Source organism: Stegodyphus dumicola, chromosome X2, assembly GCF_044657685.1.
Source record: "Stegodyphus dumicola isolate Sdum_Otavi_A_Nest chromosome X2, ASM4465768v1".
NCBI classification, from domain to species: domain Eukaryota; kingdom Metazoa; phylum Arthropoda; class Arachnida; order Araneae; family Eresidae; genus Stegodyphus; species Stegodyphus dumicola.
This window is the reverse complement of record NC_140781.1, coordinates 122,784,098-122,811,962: the sequence shown is the minus strand read 5'-3', so window position 1 is coordinate 122,811,962 and position 27,865 is coordinate 122,784,098. Positions and strand designations below refer to the sequence as shown.

General features: G+C 37.6%; 1 protein-coding gene across 5 annotated transcripts in view; it reads left to right on the top strand.

Annotated features, from left to right (window-relative positions):
• The window catches only part of LOC118199442 (alpha-(1,6)-fucosyltransferase-like), a 223,312-nt gene that overhangs the window by 163,335 nt on the left and 32,112 nt on the right, over nucleotides 1–27,865 (top strand). For 4 of the 5 annotated variants that reach the window (XM_085810143.1, XM_085810142.1, XM_085810145.1 and 1 more), the window contains one exon: nucleotides 3,802–3,955. The exons of the other annotated variant lie outside the window; for it this stretch is intronic. In XM_085810143.1, the coding sequence (XP_085666269.1) occupies nucleotides 3,802–3,955 (154 nt within the window). The remainder of the gene's footprint in view (nucleotides 1–3,801; nucleotides 3,956–27,865) is intronic. 5 annotated transcript variants of the gene reach the window in all.

Sequence of the window (27,865 nt, the reverse complement as noted above, 5' to 3'; positions counted from 1 at the left end):
GGCACACCAGTTCAATTACAGAATTTATAGGTGCCCACAGCTGTTGTAATTGTCAAGCGTTTAGCCACCTCTCTAAGGATTGCAGTTATCATCCACATTGCGCTTACTGTGGGGGCAAACACCAGGAGAGCGAATGTAAATTCAATATCTCCAGCTTCATAAACTGCGAAATAAACAACAAGCATCCAAACAACGTTAATCGAGCCCAATAAATATGTCCTCAGTATTAGTGTTATATGGAACATTGTAAACGCTCCGTTTAGTGGGAAGGAGTGAGTGGGATACAAATAGCGGGCTTTCTGGCATACAGTCCGGTCTCAGGAGCCTTTTGGCAGCTGTCTTCCTTGAAACTGAGTTTCCTGTGGCAGTAGCACGAGACAGTTACGTGGCTATAGATGTCATCTGGAGCTTGGGTGAAAGCACCAAATACAGGTCGCCAGTGGTCATTGTGGCTATCGAGCAATCTTGTCCTGGTTTTCTGGACACTATTCCGCTGTTTTTAAACTGATTCCACAAATTAGAGTTGACACTTGGTGTTACATCCAGTTCTCATGCAACCTGAGCTTGAGACTGCCCTGCCTTAAGCCTACCCATGATTCTCTATCTCATACCTTCGTTTAAGCGATGATGTGCACTTATTTCACTTAAAAAACAACAGAAAACAATAAGATTATTCAAGAAAGTCGATAAAAATGACTTCTTTGCAGAGCGGAATGAACTGAGCAGCTGGATAAGGGCTTCTGTAACTCCTGTTGGTGTAGCGACGTCCACAAGAATACGTAAACTTATCTTATTGACACCAGCACTACAGTGACATTTATGGCAACCAACTGTCCAGGTTTTTCGATTGCATTTTAAGATAATGTGGGAAAACGTTTTCCGTCTCTTAATTTCGTCCACCAATGCATATCTAAGAGATTCAGCCGAAGCTAACACAATTCTAATGTAGGTGGCCCGTAAACTAAACTAGTGGCAAACTATCAAAACGCACGTAATAATACGCCCGAGCGTAACAGCTTACAGAGCCGTAGCCCAAATGCAAATGCGCGCTACTCAGGATTCTTAACTCTCTCTCTTGAAGGCAGCTGAACTTCCTCGTTTGCATTCAACGCGTTTCTAAAAACTCATTCTGGTAGGGAGTTGTACATTGAAACGAGGAAAGGTTCACTAAATTAAAATAACTGTTATAAAATTAAAATATACCTTAACAAAGTATTGATTTACATATTTTTATCTCACATATGATATATACAGTTTCCAAGAGAACTAGTGGTCACATTTGTAAGGGTTGATATAACGTTCAGAAACAAACAACTTTCGACATACACTGTGGGGTTGAAACGCAAACAGCGAACCTTGAAAGGGCGCTTTCTCTGGAGTGGATTAAACGTAGCCTTTCGCAGAACCCATCATTCAACTGCTGTTCGTCACCGCAGATGGAGCAATATTCGAATGCGGCGAAGACTCGTATGCACCTTATGTACGGGGCTGCAAGTGGCAATGTCGCAGAAGCGGTAAGACTTCACCAGGAGCGGTTTCCAAACAGAGCGCAGCCTGATCGGACCAAATTTCAACGCTTCTATAGGCAACTGATGGAGACGAGCTCTTTCCGTGACCAAATACATGACACAATTCGACAAAGGAGTAAGAGAACAATTCATTGAATAGAGACAATCTGGCAGCGGATAACCAGCCGGAAGGAAGCACGCGAGCAATAACTCGCGACCAAGGTGTCAACCATACGACGGTATGGCAGGTGATTTGGGAAGAAAGTTTACATCTTCACCATCTCCAGCAGGTTCAGGCCTTAAATGAAACAGATTTTCCCCAACGCGTAATATTTGCACTTTGGTTCGTGAAATAGGAAATACTGCATCCACAGTTTTCTGTGTCTGTCCTGTTTGTGGACGAGACTACGTTCACATGTGACAGCATATTTAATATGCACAACAGTAATATATGGGTCTGAGATTGTCCGCATGCTACACGTTCGAAATGCCGCCAGCAAGTGTTCTCCGGGAATGTCTGGGCATGTAATTATCCCCGATTACTTAATTGGCCCGTATCTTTTACCAAACCGCCTAGACGGATAGAAGTATCTCACCTTCTTACAGTATATACTGCCTGATTTACTTCAAAATGTGGCAGCATACGTTCGAACAATTATGTGGTTCCATCATGACGGAAGGCCTACACATTTCTCCAGGTTTCTGCGATAATTATCTGCACATTGCCTCACCAAACAGATATATCAGCCGCGGTCACGTCTCTTAGCCTTCCAGATCTCTCGATCTATTCCGCTTGAATTTTTTCTTTAGGGACAGCTAAAAATCGTCATTTACGAGACGCTCATTCAGTCACCACAGAATCTTATTGTATGAATTAGCATCACAGCTGCAAACATTCGTGAAACCATAGCAATCATCCAACGTCTGTGCTTGATTCAGTCCGTCATTGGTGCGACGTCTTCTAAAGTTTACAATAAAGATTTTTTATCACTTTATTATTCGTCTTGTGTTCTTTCCGTTTTCATCAAGTAGGCGTCCTCTTGCGGCTCGCCGCTTGTTTTCCGAGTCCACAATGTATGGTTGGTATGTATGTAATATATATATATATATATATATATATATATATAATATAATATAATATAATATAAAAGGCAAAATAAGCCGCCCAGACGGTAGTATTAGTGGTTAAGGCAGCCGACTACGATACTAAAGGATCTGGGCTTGAATCCATAAGAAGGTATGGTTATACTTCTCCGTCCCCTCATAGGAAGCAAAGGTGGCCCACCTATTGGGGGCCTCCATAGCAGAATGACCACCGTTTCTGGTCTTAGTAGTGGTCAATGTCTGTGGAAGGTCTGGGCCCTGCCATTGGAAAATATAGATATATGGAGGCGAAATAAAGTTAAAAATGTACAAATAAATCAAAATTAAAATTAAAGAAAGAGTTTTACGCATAAAGTATTATTTTCACAATTATTTAAAGAACTAAATAAATTCGCCTTGGCTATGTGCTGGAAAATCAGTTCAGAATCATGAAAATGTTTCCTTCTTACTCAGTAATTACTGCTTTAGATTTTTCTCTGCAATATTTCTCGTGTATTAAAGAGAATTTCGTGTTTTTGTCCATTTTTCTGCCCTTGGACGGTTTACTTTGACTGTAACACATGCTACATTTTTTCATCCCCCGAGAATGTGTCATGTCCTCGAGCACTTTTGGTCTAGTTATTTAAGGAAATCGTCTCGAATCCCCAGCACGCAAAATTATTGAACATCATGTTGCTGCTGAAAATGGAATTTTATTTCTATATTCAATTTAAAAATTATTTTGCGTTTGGAGTAACAATGCTTTAAATTCAATAAAATGTTACTGTGGATGATAGTCAAACAAAATATTCACCATAACATCATAAATTTGTAAAAGAAAAAGAAAAAAAAAAACCTGTGTATTATGTGCATAAAATAAAGAAAAAGAATTTCCGTTTTTTTTTTTTTTTTTTTTTTTTTTCTACAATTATAAAACTATTTATACGCACAATTTATTAGAGCAAAATCAATAAAATGTCTCTGAGTGAAATTATATATTAGGTTTTCCAGTGTAGCATAAAAAACAACTTATGAAACTTCCTCAAATATGTGAAAATCTGCTATCATCCAGTTTTATGCTATTTTTATTCAGAATGATATTTAAGCGTAACTGTAGTTAATTTAAGTTGGAACTCCTTTCAGCGAATAAATTTTAGTGCTAATTATAATCATCGACATATTTCAATCGTAGTTTTCGTTACATCCATAGGTTTCCATTATATGAGTGTTTGTATCATCCAGGAAGTGCTGAGACTGCATCGAAAATTGAAACAAGATATAGCAATACTTCTTTGTGGAATCTTGTTATTGACATTTATGCTTTGTCAAAAACAGATTACCTGATATGTACATTATCTTCCGGGGTAAGTATCAATACAATTTATTTTAATATTTTGACAATTCTTAATTAAAACGATATACAAGATAAATCAATACTTAGCATTAGGAGGAGCAAGAATAAATGAAAATACATACATTTTATTTAGTATTGTAGTTATACCTTTTACTTGGCAAACTCCACCTTATAAGTTTGTAGGGTTTATATTTATTTTAACTAACATTTATTTTAAGTTTAAGCTATCTTTCCTGTCAAGCCTTTACTTTCCCCTGGAATTGCCAATGCCAGAGTATGTAAATTTTAGTAGAACGCGCAAAGTATTCAAATTTTCAGCAGAAGTAATTTAAGTTAAATAGAAGGGAAACGAGTTTGTAGGTGTGCTTTCTTGATTCACGAGCATGAAGGTTGCTAGGGAGAAATTTAAGAACCGCGCGTTTCGGCCTGTGTGCTTGCTTCGGCAGTTAGTTGAATCTTTCAACTTTTTATTCAGAAAGTTTGCTGAAATCTCAGCTGTATCTTAGAACGCGGTTAAGTTAGTTACGTTTAGAGAGCCTCGTAGGTAGTGACTTGTTATTATTCATTTTTAATTGTACTTTCTTATTTTTATTTAACCGCCGGGTCGGCGTAGTTTGTGAGCGTCAAGTGAACGCATCTGTAACTTCTAAAGTGGAATAAAAAGGGAGTTAAACCCTTCTTAAGAGTTTGTGTACTTTCCAGTTCATAGCAGTCACTACTATTGTTGCGGGCAAGTTGGGGCTACGCAACACCACAAGTTAGATTTTAAAAACTAATGTAAATTCATTAATAGCACCTAAATTTCACAGCAACACTCTGCTAATGACATATAATAAGTTGGTGTTTCTTGGGACAAAGAGTTATTTATATCCTGGCATGCTAAAGCGCATAACCTTAGAGAACCTGTAAATTTCGCCTAAATTCTGCACATTTATAAGGCTTTTAAAAGCGGTTAACATGACATCAGAAATAAGACTCTTAAGTTCAATGTAATACATATTAATAGCCCAAAGCGGAAATTTGCCCAGAAGGGCTATTAATTTCGTTCTGGCATTTTGCCTTGATTCACTATAAACAGCGAATCACTTATAACGTTGCGCGCCTCTAACTAGCACGCAACCAAGAGGTGACTGTGAAAGCTTGTATAAACCACAGAGTCTTATAAAGGGTTTAAGTCCCTTTTTATTCAACGTACTAATTTACAATTGCGTTCTCTTGACGCTTACAAACGGTGCCAACTCGGCAGTCAAAATAAAAATAAAAACCTGAAAAGAAATTAAAGACAATATTCTAACTACGAGGCTCTCTCAAATAACTAACTCACCGCGTTTTACAATACGGCTGCTAATTCAGCAGACTTGAAGCTCACTGGAACAATTGCAACTACTTCCCGCCAAGCACATAGGCCGCAACGCGGGGTTTTTCAAATCTCTATAACTACCTCCGCGCTCGCTAAGTAAGAATAACTCTCTCTCACCGAACTTGTTTCCTTCTATTTAAATCATACTACTTCCGCGGATAATTTGAATGCTTGCGCGTTCTACTCAAATTTACATATTCTGGCATTGGCAGTTCCAGGGGAAAGTAAGGATTGACAGGAAAGATAGTTTAAACTTAAAATAAATGTTAGTTAAAATAAATATAAACCCTACATTTGCCGCTGCCAGAATTTGGAAAACTTGGAAGCAGGTCCTACAAACGACCTGTTGTAAGTTTATCTAATTCTGAACTAACTGGCGAAAGCCTCGTTTACACAAAAATAATCTTATGTAACAATTAAAATTCTGTTACTCTTTACAAAGGTTTCTTCTTACAGCAACTTTTGCTGGACTTCATCAATCAATCTTGGTCTTTCCTTCCAGCATCTGGAAGGAATAAGTATCAGTATCTTTCTACATACATTATAATTTACACTTTCTTGACACAATAAATTTTTGTTTTTAACGTTTCGTTTTTCTTAGTTATTGCTTATTTCACATTCATTCAATTTTTCAAGCATTAATTTAACTTTACCCTGGCTCTCCACCGTGTGTGGTGTCAAACGGGAATATTCGTGTTTTAGTCTTACAACACTTCCCCTAACCACCATGATTTGTTAGAATTCAACAACCAAGTAGACACACCTTACTCGACATTCTACAACTCAATGAGCTACTTTAATATTCTTAAAAATTCAAATGTAGGTGGAGAACCCTACAAAACACATTCATTCTAACTTCCCCCTCATTCATCTTTAAACATGCAGGCTTTCGCTCTAAAGCATGACTTTACAGTTTAATACTTAAATTTTGACTTCATTGCTTTTAAGCATTCACTTTTAGCATCTACAATTTTATGCTTCTAGACTAAATTCTACTTTTACATAACATGCAAGTATTTACATACATTTACAAAAGTTTAATACATCTGCTTTTTACAATTTACCATAAAATGAATAAGAGAAAATAAATTTTTACTTTACTCATCCTTCGCCAAGCTGGCGGCACTGAAACTAAAATTCTTATTAGTACATACAAGAATACGAAGTTATTTTTATCTCCGGCCAAATTTTGGCTTTAACATAACAGAATTAGTCTTTCGACCAACAGAAAATGCTTGTTTTTAGCTTTTACACTTAAAGAAAATAATACTTTTGCCTTAGCTAAATAAAGTAAAACAAAACTAAGTCTCAACCGAGACATATTGACTTTCGTCAAAACATAGAACTTCGTACTTATGCATAACATTTCGGAACAAAAGAGAAAAATATTTATAGAAGGTTTTAACTTATCTTTGAGTTTTCGATGCTTGAAACTCCGTCATCCGTTTTTGACAAAATTGATCCCAAGTTAGAGGTGTCATGGATGTCAATCTTCTCCTTGTTGATCTCCAATTGTCGTCCCCGTTGATCTTTCTTTTGCGTCCTCTACATGCTGGCCTCTTGACGGAGTAATCGTCTGGTTGTTGGCTTTTGCGTTTCTGCCTGGGACGGCTGGTCTTGACGTCCTCCGGTCTGGAGTCCTTGAATTTCTTCTGTTCCTCGTACTTCTGTGCTTCCTGTTGGCGTTTCAGTTTCCGGAACGGCGGCCTTGCTGGCACCTGACTCTGTGGCCGTGTGCGCGTTCTTCTTGATGTGTAATTCCTCCTGCCATCCTTTGTAGGTGGTGTTTTTCTTTTTACCACGGTTTCTTTACCCGGTTCATCTGTACTTTTGTTTTTCTTAAACGCCGGAGTTTGATAATCATTTTTTCTTTTTGATACCGACGTCCGGGTTGTAGAAGTGCTAGGTCTCTCTTCAGTTCTCCGTTTCTTGGGTGGTGGAATAGTTGTTGCAGTCTCTGGCCCTTCTATTTCGTTTAGACTTGAGTCCTGCAAGAAACTTTTAAGGATTTCAAAATCATTGGGATTATAGTATTTTTTCACCTGGTCGGGACTTGCTTTACAGATTTCCCCTCTCTCGTTTTTAAGATATAAAACTACTCCTTTGATTTCCTGAATTACATAGGGGCCTTCAAACTTTGGAGCTAGCTTTGCCATAAAATTGTCTGGGGCACTTGATGAAGAAAATTTCCGTTTCAATACTTTATCACCAACTTTAAAATCTGCTTCACGGCGTTTTTTATCGTAATAAATTTTCTGCCTATTTCTTGCCGTATCCGAGGTTTTAAGCGCCTGATCAATTAGTTTTTGCACGTCCTTTTGTTTGAATTCCTGCTCTCTTTGTTGCACAAAGAATAATTTATCTAAAGGCGTAATTAACTTTCTGCCTAAAAATAATTCTGGTGGAGTTTTTCCCGTAGTATCATGATGTGCCGTTCTTAAAGCATAAGCTAATTCATTTATGTAGCCATCCCAGCGCTTGTGATGTGTGCTAACGTAACTGCGAATTATTTTTACTATATTTTTATTAACTCTTTCTGCTATGTTAGCTTGTGGTCTATACGGAACCATTTTGATATGGCGTATGCCAAGTCCATTGCATATGTTTTCAAATATTTGACTAATGAATTGTTTTCCGTTATCGCTAATGACTTTTATCGGTGCACCGTATTTTAAAATGTATCTGTGTAAGAATGCATCTGCGACTGTTTTGGCTGACGCGCGTTTAAGTGGAACAATTTCTATCCATTTTGAAAAATGATCTACTATTACTAAAAGAAAACGATTTTTATTTAACTCGCTCTGGGGGAAGGGACCAAGGAGATCTATGCCTAAAATTTCATTCGGAAATGTAGCGCGAATGCTATTTAAGTACCCGGCCGGGCTGTAATTAATATCATTTATTAACTGACATTGATTGCAGGACCTGACATACGCCGTTACTATTTTGTATAATTGCGGGAAATATACCGCCTCGCGTACCCTTTTTAAAGTCTTTCTGACCCCGAGGTGGCCCGCTGTTTTTTTTTCGTGCAACTCCCTCAAAATGCTTAATCGAAGCGAGGCTGGGATGACTGGCTTATACTCAAGATTTTCGTTCGTTGTTTTCGTATAGAATAATAAATTATCTATTATTTCATAGTTTTTTACTCTATTTCTTATCGCATCGATATCTGTATGCTCAAAGCCTTCGGGGTCTTTCAAATAAGCATAGATATTTCCAAATTCAGGATCAGCTTTCAGTTCAGTAATAACCGTATCTCTAGAATCTAAAATTTTTGAAGTCAACACAGCGCATTTAAGTTCATTACCTTCCTCGTCCAGTTTTATACGAGAAAGTGCGTCAGCTACATTGTTTTCCTTACCCGGTTTATATTTTATTGTGATATTATATTCTTGGAGTTTTAAAGCCCATCTTATTAACCTGGGCGTTAGGTTTTTTCCCGAGTAAAGTCTACCAACAGCCGCATGATCCGAAAAGACTGTTACTGGCGATTTGCCGAAATAAACTCGAAATTTGTGTACAGCCATTAATACGGCTAATGTTTCTCTTTCTGTAGCTGTATAATTCCTTTGTGTTTGATTCAATGTTTTACTAAAAAATGCCAGCGGATGGTTATTTTGCATAAGAACCGCACCCACCGCATAGTCTGATGCATCTGCCGCAATTTCCAGGTTTTCGTCCCCCTCAGGGAATTTTAAAACAGGGGCATTAATAAGCGCTTCTTTTAATCTTTCAAAAGCCGTGTTAGCTTCCGCTGTCCACGTAAATTTACTCTTTTTTCTTTTGATTACTAAGAGTGGTTCAACAATATTAGCGAAATCTTTTATGAAAGATCGATAGTAAGAACATAGTCCAAGGAAAGACGAAAGTTTCTTGGCGGTGTTGGGCGGTGGGAAATTCTTAATAGCTTTTATTTTTGAATCTTGCGTTTCTATACCCTTTTTCGAAATTTTATAACCGAGATATTTAAGTTCTTTAGTTGCGAACTTGCATTTTGAGGCGTTAATTGTAAGACCGGCCTCTTTTAATAATTTAAAAACTTGTTCGAGATCACTAATGTGTTGTTCCAACGTACTACTCGTTATAATTATATCATCTAGATAAATTAAAGTTGATTTTCCTAGGACAGGCTTTAGAACAATGTCCATAGCTCTCTGGAATGTTGACGGGGCCCCACACAACCCAAAAGGCATGCGTAAAAATGCATAAGTGCCCGATTTTGTTATAAACGCGGTTTTATGTATATCTTCGGGTCTCATAGCTATTTGATAGTAGCCAGACGTTAAGTCCAAAGTAGACATATATCTCGTCGATTTGATCTGTCTAATGATCTCGTCTATAACCGGCAAAGGGTAAACTGGGAATTTAGTTATGCTATTTAGTTTTCTATAATCGATAGCAAACCTCCAAGCCCTTTTATCCGAAGGAGGAAACTCGTTCTTTTTCCTACATAGTACGACTGGACTCGCGTATTCACTATTTATGGGCGTTATTATTTTATTCTTTAACATCTCCTGAATATGTTCTTCGATGATTACGTCTTTTTGTTTGTCATAGCGGTAAGGTTTAGTCCTACAAGGTTTTTCGGCATTTAATTGAATCTTGTGAGTTACAATCTGACAGTTTCCCGGCTTTTCTGAAAACAAATGAGAAAAATTACTCACCACTTGCTGTATTGCTTTACTTTCCTGGTCATTCAAATGGCTAAGGTCCAATTCAGGTGTCTCCACCGGTTCCACCACCCTCTGGTCCATCTCCAGCACCACGGAACTATCTTGAAAATTTAATTTGGCCCTCGCGGCCCTTAAAAAGTCCATACCTAAAATAAGAGAGTGTTGGAGGTGTTTCACCACAAAAATTAATACTTTGAGATTTTCCTCTTTTACCTGTACGTTTAATGCTACTTTCCCGATGCAGTGACATGTTTTTCCTTGCGCCGCTATAATTTCCGTATTTCTGGTTTTAAAGAGTCGTATCCTATAAAAATTCTTTTTGAAGAACTTTTCACTCATGAAATTGCCTTCTGCCCCTGTATCGATGAGGGCTTCTACTGGTACATCGCCAACCAGGACTTGTATAATTGGTAGCTGTGAGTTTTTTACGATGACTGTATTTAGATGTCTATTTGAGGGTTTTTCTAAAACTTCCGGGGTCTGGACCCTCCCTTTCACAGGCCCCTCTAGTCGTTTAAAGCTTTCCTTTCAATCTGTGTCTTCTGGGTACGCGGATGCTTATTTTCAAATTTTCTTTTTGGGCCTTGCCCTTCAAGTTTCGATGCGTTAGCTTGATAGTTCTTTCCCCCATATGAGCGATTTCCATTTCTTGTTTCCTCCTTCCTTCTGGTACTTTGAGAATATGTTTCCCCTCTCGCTCTTTCCGCGATTCTGCGATTTTGAAACTTCACCGCCAATTCGAAAAGTTCCTGCAATGTGGTTGGGTTTCTAATTTCAAAGTAGTCTTGGACAGCGGGTAACAATCTTGGTAATATTATTTCAATAATCTCCGCATCGGGTTTTTTCCCATACAACATATCCGTTAGCTTGATTTTTCGTAAAATAAAGTCCGTCAATTGTGCTGTATCCCGTTGATAGAAACTATATAGCTCGGCTTCCAGCCGTGCGCGATCTTTCACTATGGGGAAGGCCTTTACTAACGATTTTTTGAAATTTTCAAAAGTATACGTCGGGCTTCCAAATTCACCTAGAAGAAATTTGCCTATATTTTTCCACCATAGCGCGGCCTGTCCTCTTAGTGCTGATGTGGCGATAGCAACTTTTTGTCTTTCGGGCACAGGATAGAGCTGAAAGTGGTTTTCTATACCTTCTAAAAATACGGACACCGAATTTTTTCCGTCGAAATAGACGTTTGGCTTGATTGATGCTCTCAAAGTCTGGACCAGGTATCCAAATCCTTCTAACTGCGTTGTCATTTCTTGGTGTTGTCCAGCGGCTTCCATCCAGTTTTCGGCCATTTCAGTTCGATAAGTGTTCGGGCGCCAATATAACGTTGCGCGCCTCTAACTAGCACGCAACCAAGAGGTGACTGTGAAAGCTTGTATAAACCACAGAGTCTTATAAAGGGTTTAAGTCCCTTTTTATTCAACGTACTAATTTACAATTGCGTTCTCTTGACGCTTACAAACGGTGCCAACTCGGCAGTCAAAATAAAAATAAAAACCTGAAAAGAAATTAAAGACAATATTCTAACTACGAGGCTCTCTCAAATAACTAACTCACCGCGTTTTACAATACGGCTGCTAATTCAGCAGACTTGAAGCTCACTGGAACAATTGCAACTACTTCCCGCCAAGCACATAGGCCGCAACGCGGGGTTTTTCAAATCTCTATAACTACCTCCGCGCTCGCTAAGTAAGAATAACTCTCTCTCACCGAACTTGTTTCCTTCTATTTAAATCATACTACTTCCGCGGATAATTTGAATGCTTGCGCGTTCTACTCAAATTTACATATTCTGGCATTGGCAGTTCCAGGGGAAAGTAAGGATTGACAGGAAAGATAGTTTAAACTTAAAATAAATGTTAGTTAAAATAAATATAAACCCTACACACTTTTTAAATTGCTGCCACCAAATATTAGAACTCTGTATTATATTTAGAGAAATTAAAATGTATGTATGTATGTTTCTCGCATTGTGATAAATAATACATACATAAATCTATGTATGTTTCTCGTATTGTGATAAAACGGTACCTAGAGCCATCAAAGTTTGAATAACGTACGTCTCCTCATATTTTGTAAAGCATTTGAGTTCTTAATTAAGAAATTCAATGATTTCAAAGCGAGCAATGGCAACATTGGACGAGGGGGGGGAAAGAATTATTTTCAGAGCTCGAGATTGTGTATTGGAAATTCTAATGATATGCTCTTTTAAATATTTTGTGATATTGCTATTCAGTTGAATTTTAAGGTCTGAGTGTGAAGAATATAATTAATAAATAAAGGTAACATACAAAACGTTAAAAAAAAAAGCACCTTTCAACTTAATATAAAATCTGAAAGCTTGCAGAATTTTTTTTTTCTTTTTTTAAAATTTATTTAAGAGCAATAGTAACAGGGCCGGATTAAGAGCTTTAAAAGGCCCCATGCACTTCAAAGATTTCGGTGCCCTTTCATATACTACTTATAGCTGTTTTTTCCCATCCCTTCTCTCTCGATCTTCGTTTATTTGCACCACATATTCCATAGTAAAGCCGGCAACAGTAAATTTTTGTGGTGCACCTTTTCCTTCCTTTTCCTAAAGACCTTTTTGTGGTTCCCTTCTTCTTTGACGTCTTAATTATGTGTTTATTTTGCCTAAGGACTACTCCAACCCTGTATAGTAGGTGTAACCCGGACTAAAATTACTCCAGAGACTACTGCAGCCCAGCTCTAGTACGTGCGAAGATATAGAAAGATTATGTCTGAAGATATAGAAAAAGAAGGGATTATAAATTTTTCAGCGAAAAATAAGAAAAAATTATATGATAAATTTAAAAAAGAAGAAGTAAAATTTACCTCGGATTTAATTATTTTATTACTCTAGATGAATGAGATCCATCATTTCAAAATTGAATTATTATTGTTCCATGCATACGGGTTCGTAATAGATTGAATTCACACAGGTCCAATGATAGTGTTAAAAACCCTATTGTATAAAAGAAACACTAGAGAATTCTGAAAATTGCCACAAAAACAGTCCTACCACTCATCACAGTATCACACAGTACAAAGTATTTACTCTTCTAACTAGGAGGAACGTTCAACACAATGCAATGCAAAACTCCTCTAAAGAGTGAAGCTAACCCGGAGATACATATCTCAGTACTCCGAACTCATGGTGAACTAATAACTCACAACTGAGAGCAGATGCTCTCTCCGGCCTTATATAGCTTTTACCCGGCCTCCGAGTAGCACTTCTCAAAGTTACTGGAAGGCATATGTGGCCAGGTACGGTTAAGGTTGTGTACGAAATCAATTACAGTTATTCATTTACAAAACCTATTACAGTGATACAGTTAGCGGACTCTAAAGTCGCCATGTTTGGCGTCTATGGGCGATTTCTCACCAAATTTGGCTACAAAATTAGCTGCCAATACCGTTGCCATCTTGGCGATATCTCGCCAAATTAGAGAGATAGCCACTTACTTAATGTTAAACAGATTTGCCTCTGTATTCTTAATTTTCTGGAAAGCTTCGTCTCTCTATATTTTTCTTGTTACATTATACAGAAAAATACAACAATTTCACATATAATTGCACCTAAATATTCTACCTAAGTATAAAATTCGTAGCATTGCCGCCTTCCAAGCACTACGCGTCCCGGACAGTACAGTCCCTGACAGGAAGCCATATTTACAACTATGGAAAATCAATGCATTGCTAAAATAATGATTTCAGTAGATAACATGAAACGAATCAAATAATAAATCAATAAATTAATGCATAAATTTATAAATAGCACCAGATCATAGGATACGCTATTTACATTTATACACTATGGGGAACTACGTACTATGGTCATAGAAAGGAGCTAGCCTATTGTAATAAACGACTTTAGGCTTATAATTTCATGACTTACGGATCCGAACTACGACGTCGTTCAGCCTGTTTGGGACTGTGTAAGGACCATTCCAAGGTGACTAGTTTAGGAGAGAATCCTTTCCGTCGAATCAGATTCCACAACCAAACCCTATCTCCTTCACTGAAACGATATCCTGTAGCTCTCGTGTCGTATCGGGTCTTCATCTTCACCGTCGCCAAGTTGACTCGCTCCCGTGGAAAATTCTGCATCACTTCAAACAGTGCTTGGAGATCTTGGATGTACTCAAGCGATGGGGACGCATCAGGAGGGAGACCAAACAAGAGATCACAAGGTAGACGAACGTCACGACCGAAGAGCATCCGGAATGGGGAACAACCGGTAGTTTCGAGGACAGAACTGCGAAAGGCCTGTAAAAAAAGGCTATGTTCTTGTCCCAGTTCTGTTGGTTTTTGGAAACCACTAGCGAGAGGTTATTAAGGATGGTCCGATTAAACCTCTCTAATCCTCTGACGTCTGACAGGGGATGCAAAGGTATTGCTTGGGTTTTGTCAATGCGGAGTAGCTTGCAGGAAATACCCCCATATGCAGTCAGGTCGTAAATTTAGAATACCTTTTTTTCACAAGGGGGGCTGAAAAGTAGGGGATAATCTTGCTCATGGTCTTCAGAAAATGTGGGGGTCGTTTAAACATCTAACTTCTCTACATTCAATTTTTATACAGAGGAAAATACAAATTGAATTCTTAGAATGAATGCAATTTTGTACGATGAAAATGTATTACTGAACTATAAACTGTAAGGCAAATAACATCTTTTTTTAAAGTAGGAGTAAAAAGACTATTTGTTACATCAATGAATTTGAAGTAAATATTGAATTTTTCATTTTGAATGCTATGTTCTATGTATGCGAAGTAGCTGAGTATCTGAGAAAATAGTCTTAACCCCAATAGCCTTCAACCTTTTCACGTCTAAAAGGGACTGTTTTTCAATTACATTATGGTCGCTGCTTTTTGGTTAATTTTCTAATGACATATAAACATTAAATTGTTTTTAATTTGAGACTTATGAATAAAATAACGCAAACTAGACTGCATAAAATTCTTAAGAATGAAGTTAATACTGAAAAATACATTATTGATGCACTTTTGTGTTTTATATGTAGTAGTATTAACTACTACTATAATCCTTAAATGGAAATCCTTAAATTATATATATCTATGTATAGGTATATATAAATGGAACCAAATATAGAACAAGGTATAAAATATCTTTATTATACAATGTTCATTACCATACGTATATTTACGTAATATCAATATAAATAGTTAGTTAGGTTTCGTACATATATAATTTATTTTTATATTTTGTATTTTTTGTATTAGATTCAGGTATTGTATACGTATCTGAAGTTTAATTTATTCTCTTTTTGGGTTACGACTTTTAAGTGAGAAAGAATTGTTAGGGCCTTCATAGGGATTACATTATATACAGTCAGTTAGGATCCGACTTTCCCTTTCTTTTAATCATTATATATATTGAAATACTACTTGATAAGTATACATAAAATATAGCAGTTTTTTAAGCTACTTATTTATATATCTATTGTTTGGTCTGGTTTGTTTGATTATAGCAAAGCATTCGACGGTTATTTGCCTAAGGGTAAGGGTGCCTGGTGGAGAACTTTTTAAGCAAAACTGACTCTTATGCACGTTACACGTGGGGAAAACCTCGAAATCGCCAATACAGCCATCCCCGTCGATCCGGATTCGAACCCCTGATCGACCTGCCAGAGTTCAACGACTTTACAGCTCAGCCGCTAGTGAGCCACACACACATCCACACATATACATTAAATAGTATTTACATGTCGTTTATAAAGTATAATTGAGTGCAATTTAATCATAAAGAGTTAGAAACTATTCTACGGAATTACTTCACTTCGTAGACTTTTTGTTAAGCTTCACCATATTTGTTAAAGAGAATCTCAATGCTGGTTCCATTTCCAAGCTGTTTATGTACCTTATTTTTCATGCTTTGAATTATATTTAAAAAATTATATCACTTGGTTATAGCTGAAAATGCAGTTTTTTTATTGAAGAATTTAAGGGTAAGAATAGAATTATGCCCTTTTCTAATTATTCTTGAAGCATTTAAATTTTTAAAAAAAAAACGCACATTAATACGGATCACTGAACTAAAGTGCTCGATACAGGACAGATTAATTAGCTACTAAATTTTGATTTTCGTTGAGTAAAAATGAATTTATCTGCATTCTATAAGAAAGTAAATATTCAAGAAATGTTTTTTTTTCCTATTCTCGCAGTCATAATATTTTTCTTAAATATTCAGCTAATTCATATTCAAATATTCCAATCCATTACAATAAGTAATAAATCGATACAGTAAATAAATAATTAAAATCAATTAAATGGAATTTTAATTGATTTTAAGAGCCATTTTCTCTCTGATAAACCCCTCTTTAGAGTTCAATAGCAGTCGATCAGCTTTTGTTGGGGGTTCATTTTTCTTTATGGTATGCTTACGTTATATATGTATGTATTATTCATTGCTCATACTCGTCAATTGCAGCTTTTAATATTTTTTGGAAAAAAATCAATATGAGAATCCAGAAAATGATTCTTAGCGACGCTAAAACTATTATTACTAGGCACTCTCATGCCACAGTGTTTAAAAAAAATCCCATTGTTTAAAGGTAGATTCTATGCTCATATTTTAATCTAAAATTAAAAGCTGCGAGTCAAAATTAAGGGGGTTGCTCTTAGAAAGCCTCAATTAGAAGTAGTTATAGGAAATGTTAATCAATACTTATAATCTTACGGATTAAACACTTATTCCCTATTTGATCCCGTGTATGGCAAACAGATAGTCGTCATTCATAAAGAAAAGAAAGGTGAATCAAAATGAGTTATATTCTTGTTCTTCCAACTGCAAAAACATCTTAAGATACTATCGGATTTAATCTTTAAATTATTCCAGTAATAATCAGAACAATGGGGGTTATTATTCTTAACTATAATTTACTAATGCAAATCCTATTTTGGTTTCGAATAGCTTTCATTAATTACGTTAATGATATATTGATATACTGATACTGAATGAGACCTAAAAACACTTTTTTAAAAAAAATATATCTCCCCTTATGATCCCTGACACAGCCGTTTACTTTCCCCTTCCGTAATTAACGCCAGTCTCCTGCTCTTGACCGCATTTGCTCCACCACCGCTTGCAGAGCTGTTTACTTACAGCCGAAGTAAAATTTCTTCCTTGGTCCGAATGAAACTGAAAAGGTACTCAGAAATCCATCATTACCTCTGCTGCCGTAACTTTGTCAAGTAGTCAATGACAGCACGGATGTAACTGCTATCATCAAAAGTTCATGGCAGAGGTCCCAGGATGTCAAAGGACCAGGAATTTAAATGGCGGTCCTACACTGTAACTTTGCAGCTTCCTTCGGTTGCGTTTCTTCAGTCCTTTCCCACCAGGAGAGGAGTGGAGCAGTCAAAGGTGAAGATCGCATTTTCATGTGCTCTGTGTTTTTCCTTACTTTATACGTAACTCCTGGTTCTACCAGCTTGGATGTAGTGTCAATCGACAGTGAATGCTAAGACTAGTATATTAATGTAAGTTGTGAACGCATTGCTTAATTAGTTTCACTGTAATTGATTTTTTTTTCAATTACGAGTGCGACTGCATTGCGTATACAATAGCGACAGGAAGGATAGCGCATACCTGCGGATTTCCTGCTCCGAGTGGCACAGGATTTACATCATCGGCCGTGAAAACATCCAAGGATTATTTTAATATCATTTTTGAAGCAATCGTATAATTATATAATAAAGTAATTGCATTTTAATTAATTTTGCACGAGGCCCGATCGCTCGAACGCGCAATCGAGCAGTAGCAGATGTGGTCTCCCCACCGGATGTAGAAGCTGCAGGAAATACAGTAGGGGACTGGCGTCAGCTACGAAGATAAGAATTCGGCTACGAGTTGCCCTCCCACCCCCGGGGCGTAATGGCAAACCGCACATTAAGTTGATCAATGTTAAACGAATTTCGCTCACTGCGCATGCCCAAAAGGGAATTTGGCGCAGTTACGACTTTGGCGCAATTTTAAAAGAAGATAAATACGATATATGGTTGATATTGTGTTATCTTGGGCGTAAATAGTTCGAGGTTTTAAAACGTGTCAGGTTGTGTAAGCTGCTTCATTACTTGGAGTGTAAATGTTGATTGTAAACTACCCAAATTTTCTCTTAAAAAGGATTACAAAACAGGAAACATTACGAGATATATTAGCCGATTATACTTCTGAGTAATAAAAACAATTGAGTATTTACCATTCGTTCCATTCATATATACTTTAACAATTTAAGGATTAAATCTAGTTTAAATTACTGAATTAAAGGTCAAATAAATTATTGTAAGTGAAATAGATTGTTGCAATTGTAAACAGTCGATAAGATCTACATGGCGAACAGGCTTGTGTAGGGTTGCTTATGTTTAGTCGCCAGTATTTTCTCCCACGCCAGCGGTACACCATTGAGCATGCGCAGTAAGCGAAATTCGTTAACATTGATCAACTCAATGTGCGGTTTGCCATTAAGCACCCCCGAGGGAGAAGAATTTCACCATAGAGAATTTGCGGTTTTTGAAGGAACATTAATAACTGCAGCTTCATTTACAAGGTGCTTAATCAACAACCAATTAACTTAGAACAACGGGGATTTGTATATGGGATTCAGCACTTCCAGACAATTCTAAAAGTCGGTGTAGTACTTCATATTCTGTGTAGAACTGTGTTACATCCGTGCTTTATTAAGTGCTTAGCGCATTTGGTTAATTACACTTAAAAGCGGATTTATCCTTGATTACATAATTTACAGAAGAATAGACGAAAATTAGCAACAAAGGTAGGACTGTACTTTGTATACTACTGTATAGATCATCCTATAATAAATTAATGTAATTATTTCTTATGCTTATCTCATACTCGCGATGTCAAATGCCTTTTAATTAGCATTATACAAATACGCTTATTCTGACGAGATAATTTCACTAGTACTCATTCATAATATTATTTCTGGTGTATAATTAATAGTTGTACTCTAGCTCTATCTATTTTTATGTAATGCTCGTATATCTTTACTATTTTATTTACTAAAGAAATATTGATTATATTATCTCCTAAGATTAATTTTAGTAGAATTATCCAAAAAGTGTGAATCCATAGTTAGTAAGTTTAATTCCGAAAATTGTTTTAAAGTAACTTGAATGTAAATTGTTAAAAATGTTTAACGGGGAAGTAAGAGCGGTTTATGTTTAGTGATCTTATTCGGTATTAGACAGTAGCTTCCCATCTCAGTTAATTAATTATTTTCAATCTTGGATTGAATTCAAGATCCTACAGTAAATATTTCATACAAGGGGTAAATGCTTTCAGTACTAATATTAAGTAACTATACTGAATTGTATGTAATTGTACTCATTATTATTATTCAGTCACCTAACTGGTCATTGTTCCTCATACATGCGAGGTTTGATACCTAATTTATTAGTGCTGTTTGAAAGTGCTTCTTCCGTGAGTTAATATCAATAGAACATTTTCTTAACATTGTTTCTGGTATATAATTAACAGTTGTACTCTAGTTCTGTTTGTTTTTATTCAATGTTCATATCTCTACTTTATTTATTTATTTTAACCAAAATAATAGCGGCGAATGTTCAGGCATTTCATTGCAGTATCATATAGTACCTTCCCACTTCAGGTTAATCGTTTTCTATCAATTTTGATTTGAACTTTTAATTTCTGCTATATTTTGCTACATAACGTATAGTTATTTCAAGTATTAATCTTACGTGAATGTACTGAACTGTATGTAACTGCATTCACTTTTCTTATTTTACAGTCATCTAATTGTTCAAATAAGTTCTTAATTATACAAGTCATTGTAAACTGCACTTTCTCATATTATTTATTCGGGTGTATAATTATTATTTGTTATATTTTAATACTATCGGAATTTACGGTCTGCTCGTGTATTTTCTAATGTACTTAATATGTAAATAATAGCGGTTGTACGAACAAGTATTTTCTGCTGTGCTAGATAGTACCTATCCAACCATACTAATTGATTTCTGCCATTTTCTATGTTTAAAATTTTGCAGCTTACTCCTCATCCTAGGACTAACGGTCAATTGTTTTGAGTATTAAATACTACTTAAACTTCACTGAATTTTATGCAACTGCACTATATCTTAAGTACTGAATTTACGCAACGGATTACTGTAATGGCTTCAGTAAATGTACCATGCATTGCCCCACCATCACCTTCAATCAATCCTCAACCCCCAGCTTCAATTCCCTCCTTGGATTCTACTTCTTCCCCTCTGAACTCATTTACTAAGCGTAACACTACTATTCTTCAGTTTCTTGATGCGAATAAAACCAAACACAAACTAAGCAAAGTCGACCAGAAAAATATAGCCGACTTAATTGTATTCGCCCATAATATAATAGCCGAACGAGCTCTCAAACTTGCTTCTCAGCAGGGACAAATTACTTACTTAGAAGGACGAGTTGAATCGCTTACAAAAGAGGCTTCTCCCTGCGTGCCAATTTTAGGAAACGATTTAGTATCTGAACTAAGGTTTCATTTAGTACCCCCATCTGATGAGCGAGAACCACCTTTTACTCTAGTTCAAAGAAGGAGGATTAGAGCTAAGCCACGTCAGATACCTTCTGACCACGTCCTGATAGTTGCCTCCAAAGACACAGATAGCTCTCCCAGGCATATTCAACAGCACTTGGCCTCTCGCCTTAATCCAGCTAAGCTTGGGATTCTTATTAAACAGATTCGCCCAACTCGTTCCAAGGAACTTTTAATACGTTGTGAAACCAAGAAACATTTAGCAAAAATCAAGAATTCGATAGAAACGGTTCAGGAGCTCAAGGAGACGTATCAGGTCAGAGAGTCAAAACCTTTAAGGGAGCCCATAATAGATTTTGGTGTCCCGCCAAAGTTCACGGCTGAAGATCTTGTTTCAACCTTTGAGTCCTACGTGCTACCAAATAAACCAGGGACAATCCATCCAAGTATCCCGCAACATCGCTCCGATAGTCGGAATAATTGGGTGATTCAACTGGACAAAGACTATTTCAACAAGCTAGGCAAAGAGGGTCGTCTTTACCTTGGATTTACCTTCTGCCAGTTTAGACAGTACGTCAAGATTACAAGGTGTTACAACTGCCAAGGTTTTGGACACGAGAGTCGCTAATGTAAGGTCCCGCAATCTTGCGTACAGTGCGGAAAATCTCACGAATCTTCAACAAAGAACTGTCAGGAAACACCGACGTGCACAAACTGTGCAACTTCTAATTCCGAAAAAGGCACGGAGTATAATCACCCGGCAAGCGCTAAAACATGTCCGTCGTACAAGAAAGTACTCCAGCAACAGATAAGAAACCTAGCTTCGAATTAAACTCCCCTTTAAAAGACAGTTTCAAATATTTCAGATTTTTGCAATGCAACCTACAGAGATCAAAATTTGCTACATGCCATATGTTACACACGCAACTTGAGCTTGGAGCAGAAATCAGCTTATTTCAGGAACCTTACACTTCCAAAGATAATATCCTTATAAGAATCCCCTTCCAATAGTAAAACCTTCTTATCTAACAATAAACTGGCTTCTATAGTTTACACTAGAAAGCTTTCTCCTTTATTATGGAAAACTACAGAACACACAGTCTGAATAGTCATTGATTCAATAGAGGGGAAATATCTAATCATGCGAGATTGGCGTCGGTCATAGAGGATGCGAGATTGGCGTCGGTTATAGACTTTATAGACTCCAATAAGTTTGTGATATTAAATGCTACAGACTCTCTGGCAACATTCGACATCCTTCGGGCTAAAGGATGGCCAGATCTTACCCTTGCATCCACAAGATCTACCTCTATGATTCACGATTGTAAAGTCCTTGATAGCATCACTTTAAGTGATCATCGCGCTATCACATTTAGCCTGAACTCTACTTTTAATACCCTTTCCAAAAGAAGATTCAAGACAGCGTATGGAGGCCTAGTAACCTTTAATCGCTATTTCTCACCATACATCCCAGTTCTCCTTAACGAATTCCAGAATTGTCAGACAACAGTGGATTTAGGCAATTATTATGATCGCCTAATAAATACGTGATTCAAGCCTGCCACCAGGGCTTTCGATACAAGATGTACAAAGGAAGCACAAGTGCACCTGGGTGGACAGTCGATCTCGCAAAAGAAATATGCAAAGTATGTCGCCTTCGCAGACAGGCACAATCGACCACAGACTGAATTACGCCGAAATCTCTTTGTACAATACAAAAAAGCACAGGGAGAGTAAAATAACATACTGTCGTGGCAAAAGAACAGTCGTGGAAGAACTACTGCACAAATACCATCGATGCGTATGGTAAAGTGTACAAGATAGCATCAGATAAGGTCTTCAGACCAACTGTACTTCCAGCTGGCATCCTACCAACAGCACAATCTTCATCTGATGTAGTACAATTCGTTATTTCAACGCTACTTAAGGACGACTCCACGGAGGAGGATACAACAAGCCAAATTAGATTGAGGAATTATTTTAATAACTATGTTCCCCACCGCTCCTCTGGAGACCCCTCCCGAATAAATCGAAACTGGGAAATTACATAAAGCATCTAAATCCTAAAAAGGCCCCACGGCCCGATGGCATCGACAACTTTATCATACAGATGATAAATAAAATAGCGCCTGGCCTTATTACAACTTTTGTCCAAGGCTGTTGGAAAGTGAAACAATTCCCACTTGGTACTAAAACGGCAGAAGTTGTGTTGTTTCACTAGAAAGATAAGAATCCAGAGCTACTTACATCCTATAGGCCAATCTGTTTGCTTCCAGCTTCGGGAAAATTGTTGGAAAGAGTAGTGCTGGGCAGACTCGAGTTCTTTCTATCAAGTTCCAATAAACTGGATCCTGCACAATTCGGCTTCCTTAGAGTGAAATCCACCGATCATGCCATCTCTCGGCTAATCTCAGTGGTTCGATCCAACAGGGCCAACAATCTACACTCGCTAATCATTAGCTTCGGTATCCAAGGCGCCTTCGACTCTCTGTGGTGGCCAGGTGTCATTGACACCCATGAGCTGTCCGGGCACTTTGATTGATAGAATTCGGAGCTACCTACAAGATCGCACAGTCCAAGTCCCTCTAGACTCTGGAGTCATTACAAAGAAGCTTTCTAATGGATGTCCTCAGGTTCATGTTTAGGACCTATCCTTTGGACTGTAGTTGCAAATACAATACTCGAAGAACTTAACGGCGCACAAAGCTGCAACGTCATAGCTTACGCGGACGATTTTCTCCTTGTTATAAAGGGAAAGTCGAAACTGGAGTCAACTGGCCAATATTTCATCGATTTATTCTGTAATTGGACGAGGATTCATAAAATCGAAATTTCAGCTTCCAAAACGCAGGCCATGTTAATAGGTGCTGCAAGACCTCTCAAAAGAAAACCTGTAATTAAACTACAGGGGACCTCAATCAAAATAGTCGACCATATGAGGTATTTAGGCCTTGCAATTGATTCACGGCTGTCCTGGGTACCCCATCTAAAATATATCAAAAACAAAGTAGGAGGCCTGAATAACAACATGAAGAGAACGGCTGCAACAAAATGGGGAGTCTCCTCGAAATTGCTCAAAGTATGGTACAACACAGTAGCAGTGCGATTGCTTTCTATGGCTCAAGTATTTGGGCATTTTCGCTCGCTCAGCATGAACGAAGAGTACTTGTTTCAATTTAGCGACCTCATCTGCTGCTAATTAGACAAGGATACCATACCACACCCACCACAGCTCTGCAAGTGCTCATTGGCATTCCACCTCTTAGTAGCAGAGCGGGAGTGTACACTCACCTGTGTTTTGCGCCTAGGACAAGATAAGACTCTATGGAACAAAACATATTTGAATATTAATTATGAAGGGAAAACACACAAATATCTTTGCCACCCTTCAAGTAATAATCTCGAGGATAATATTAGCACAAAATTTTCAATAACATCTACTTGTGGAATCACGATATATACTGACGGCTCCAGGACGGAAACCGGAACAGTAAATGGCCTGTGTGTTATGAAAGATGGCGTCCCCATACACAAATGGCGACGAAGGCTGCATCAAAACAATTCAGTCTTCCAAGCAGAGTTAATGGCCTTAAAAAGGCGATTAACCTCTCCAGCCGCTTTAATGCACCTGTACACATTTTGAGCGACTCGAGCTCAAGTCTGGAAGCCATTCGCGGTACCAGATACAGGAACCCATTCGTTTTTGCAATACAAAAATAACTGCTTCAAATTTCGCCAGACTTAAGGCCCCAGTTGCGCTGAGTTCCAGCGCACACTGGCATCATCGATAACGAAATTGCAGACGAACTTGCTAAGGAAGCAGCAATGAGTATTTATCTACCAAAACATGCACAATTGTGCCCAAATTCCTACCTCAAGAAGACTATATATGCACAGCTAATTTCCAAATGGCAAACCAGATGGAATGAATCAACCACCGGAAGACGTACTCTTCGTTTCCACAGATTGTATCTTCGTTTTTACCAGCGCTAACTACCTTCCTCACTGGCCACGGCTCATACCCGACGTATCTGCACCGTTTTGGAATCGCTGAAAGTGATACATGCGAGTGTGGACAGCAAGGCAATCCCGACGACTACGCATTCTCCTGCGAGTTTTCAAAGAGATACCACCTGTCCAAGACTTCAAAATCATACTGGAAAGATTGGGCATTGCACTTAATGAGGCATAAAGGTGCACTCAGTAAATTAATCAATGTATTTCAGTACTGCAGTACACGCTACTGTTAATATACACTTGCATGAGCGTATATACTGCACAGTTCATTCAGTTTTCATCCTGCAATCGTTGTAATTTACTATTGTAAAATTATTATTGTATTTTTGTAAAATTATTTTCATTATACCGTGTTTAGTAGTAGTATTGGTAATGCTGATTACATACAATCATCAGTACTTATATTCTGCTTATGTACTTTTTTAATTCTAGGCATACCGAATGTGTATATTGTTATACTATATATTGTTCATATACTATACAATTATGTTCAAACATGTCTGTATTTAGATACTTAAGTTCATACTTTAGCTTAAGTTTTCTATTTTCTGTTATAACCTAAAGTATTACCGAGGCTACTCACTTTATTTGCTAATAACTGTGTCAGGTATTTCCCATGGAAAGGCCATTGATAATGCATGCAATATATGTACAGTAACCGTGTTATGTTATAGGAAGTCAGTAATTAGATACTTGGTTTAAGTTTTCTTATGTACTGTCTTATACTATGTATACCGAATGTGTGTATAGTTACACTATATACTGCCCTTACAATATGCAACTATGTTCAAACATGTCGGTACTTAGATATTCAGTGTAAGTCTTCTACTATCTGTTATAATCTAAAGTATTACTGAGGCTATCCATATTAATTTGTTAATAACTGTGGCATGTATCCCCATGGAAAGGCCATTGATAATGTGTATAATCTATGTGCAGTAACCACGTTATGTGATAGCTATGCATAACAGCATAACGGCTTAGTAACGTCTGATCATTGTGCATTATTCTCAGGAATAATACCACGGAAATATCCACAAAGGCACAATAGTATTTTCCTAGAACTTTGGACTCTCCGTTTCTACTTTTACTGTGACTATGGACTCATTTAGTGATTCAAACACGAAGGCATACTATTGTCTAGATTAATCCCCCCCCCACGAATAATCTTAGCATTCCTATGCAAGGTGACTAAGCAACAATAACCTACCCTGTCCATGAAACTCTTTAGTGGCAACGAATAAATTTACGTCTGACGGTCCTACGCTCAGATTCTTCCACCGAACAGGCATCATTCCGCTTGGATTTCTAGGACGGAAGCCTCCTTTGTGACGTACAGTCCTTTCCCATCCGCACAAACATGGCCTTAATGGCATTATTTTTGCAGGCGCGCTTGCATTACTTCAGTAGAAGCGCTCTCGAACTCGATGGAAAGTTATCATGACTCCGAAGTGGTCTCCTGTATGATTGTATGCAGTTCTTTAAGGACGTCCGGGATCCGCAATCTTGGAAATATCAGCTGCCATCAAAATGCCTTTCCATTATCCGATTCGAACTTCCGGTACAAGGCGCCGTTTCGAATGGGGAGTGAGCCTCAGAGAGCCCAATATTGTTTTGTTGTGAGACTTTAGCTCGATATATCCTGCCAGGTAGGTTTCTGGTTTGAAGATTCCATTAAATAAATAAATTATGGGTTTATTGCCATCGTCTTCCAACTAGTCTTTCCTGAGTTTCGTTGTCCCCTTCGACCCTGGAACAACATCAAAGCTTTATGGAAAGTGTCTTCTAGAGTCAGTGTTCTAGAGAGAATGTCAGCATTCTCATGTAATGATCCTTTCCAATGACGGATAATTATGTCTTCAGAGACAAAATGCAGTTCGTTATTTTCAAGGTCCAAGGAAAAGTTTTATTTTCGTAAAAAGTCTAATCCGAGTATGCAACGGTCTGCACTATTTACTACATATGTCGTGTGATGGTAGGCGGCATTCCTAAACGGGATGTTAAAGTTTCATTTTCCATCCATGTCGATTTTATCCCTGACACTGTTTGAAAGGTAACGCAGGATGGCGTCATGATGAGTTTACCTTCCAAATGTTCAGCCAAATCTCGTATGATGGACACATTGGCTCCAGTATCGATAATATCAACCAGTATTGCAAGTACTCAATCCAGTATTGCTAATCCAGTAAGGCTCAATCCAGTATTGCAAGGAACTCCACTGATATATCCCTTGATGGAAGGTCCTTTACAGCCGTCACTCACTGCAGAAATCTGAAGCGCTTTAAAATGTGGCTTCTCAATAGCTGGCAACCTCCACTCTGCGAGATTGCCACTAATTTGTTTTTTGCATCCTTGCTGGGGATCTTATTTTCCGTGCGTTGGGGTGTTCTGTAGTTCCTTCGTACAGGGCCTCCAGTACCGCAGTTTCAGCACTTTAGGGCGGTTTCTTGTCACTCCTATTCGTCTAGACGAGCGTTAAACACAATGCAATGCAAAACGCATCTGAAGAGCGAAGCTAACCGAGAGATATCTCAGTACTTCGAGTTTACGCTAAACTAAACAACAAACACAGAACTGACAGCAGATACTCCCCAGGCGTATATAGTTTTTATCGAGCCCCGAGAAATATCTAGTACTTCTCGAAATTACTGGAAGGCATATAAGGATAGGTACGGTTACTGTTGCATATGAAGTCAATTACAATACCTATTATGGTGATACACGGACCGAACCCAAAAGTCGCCAAGTGTGGGGGTCTTTTGACGATTTCTCGCCAAAATTTAGCAACAGTTAGTCCTCAAAACTGTTGCCAGCTTGGCGATATCTCGGCAAATTAGCGAGATAGCCATTTACTCAATGTTGAATACACTTGCCCTTGTATTCTGACTTTTCCAGCAAGCTTCGTCTCTCTAGATTTTTCATGTTACATTATAGAGTAAAATACAATAATTTCACATATAACTGCCCTAAAATCATCTATCTATATACATAATTTGTAACATTATTGAATCCTGTGAGCCTGAAGAAAATCTACAAAATATTATTTATTTTTTTATCATGGGTAGAAACAAAAATATATCCCTTATATATATAAAACAAAAGTTTATTATTCAACTCTTATAAATATAAGAAATTAACTGTAATCATTTTATACTTTTTAAGCTTCAACCAAAGAAATTAAAAAATTATGAGAGAAATAGATGGTCTTGAAGTTGCATAAGAAGTTCTAAGGTATTTTCTCCCTCAGTCCAGCATGCCTTCGTAGTGCAACGTAGCACACTCGGCGTGTATTCGAGAGGTCCGAGTCCCGGCGAGGGCATTGCACATTTTC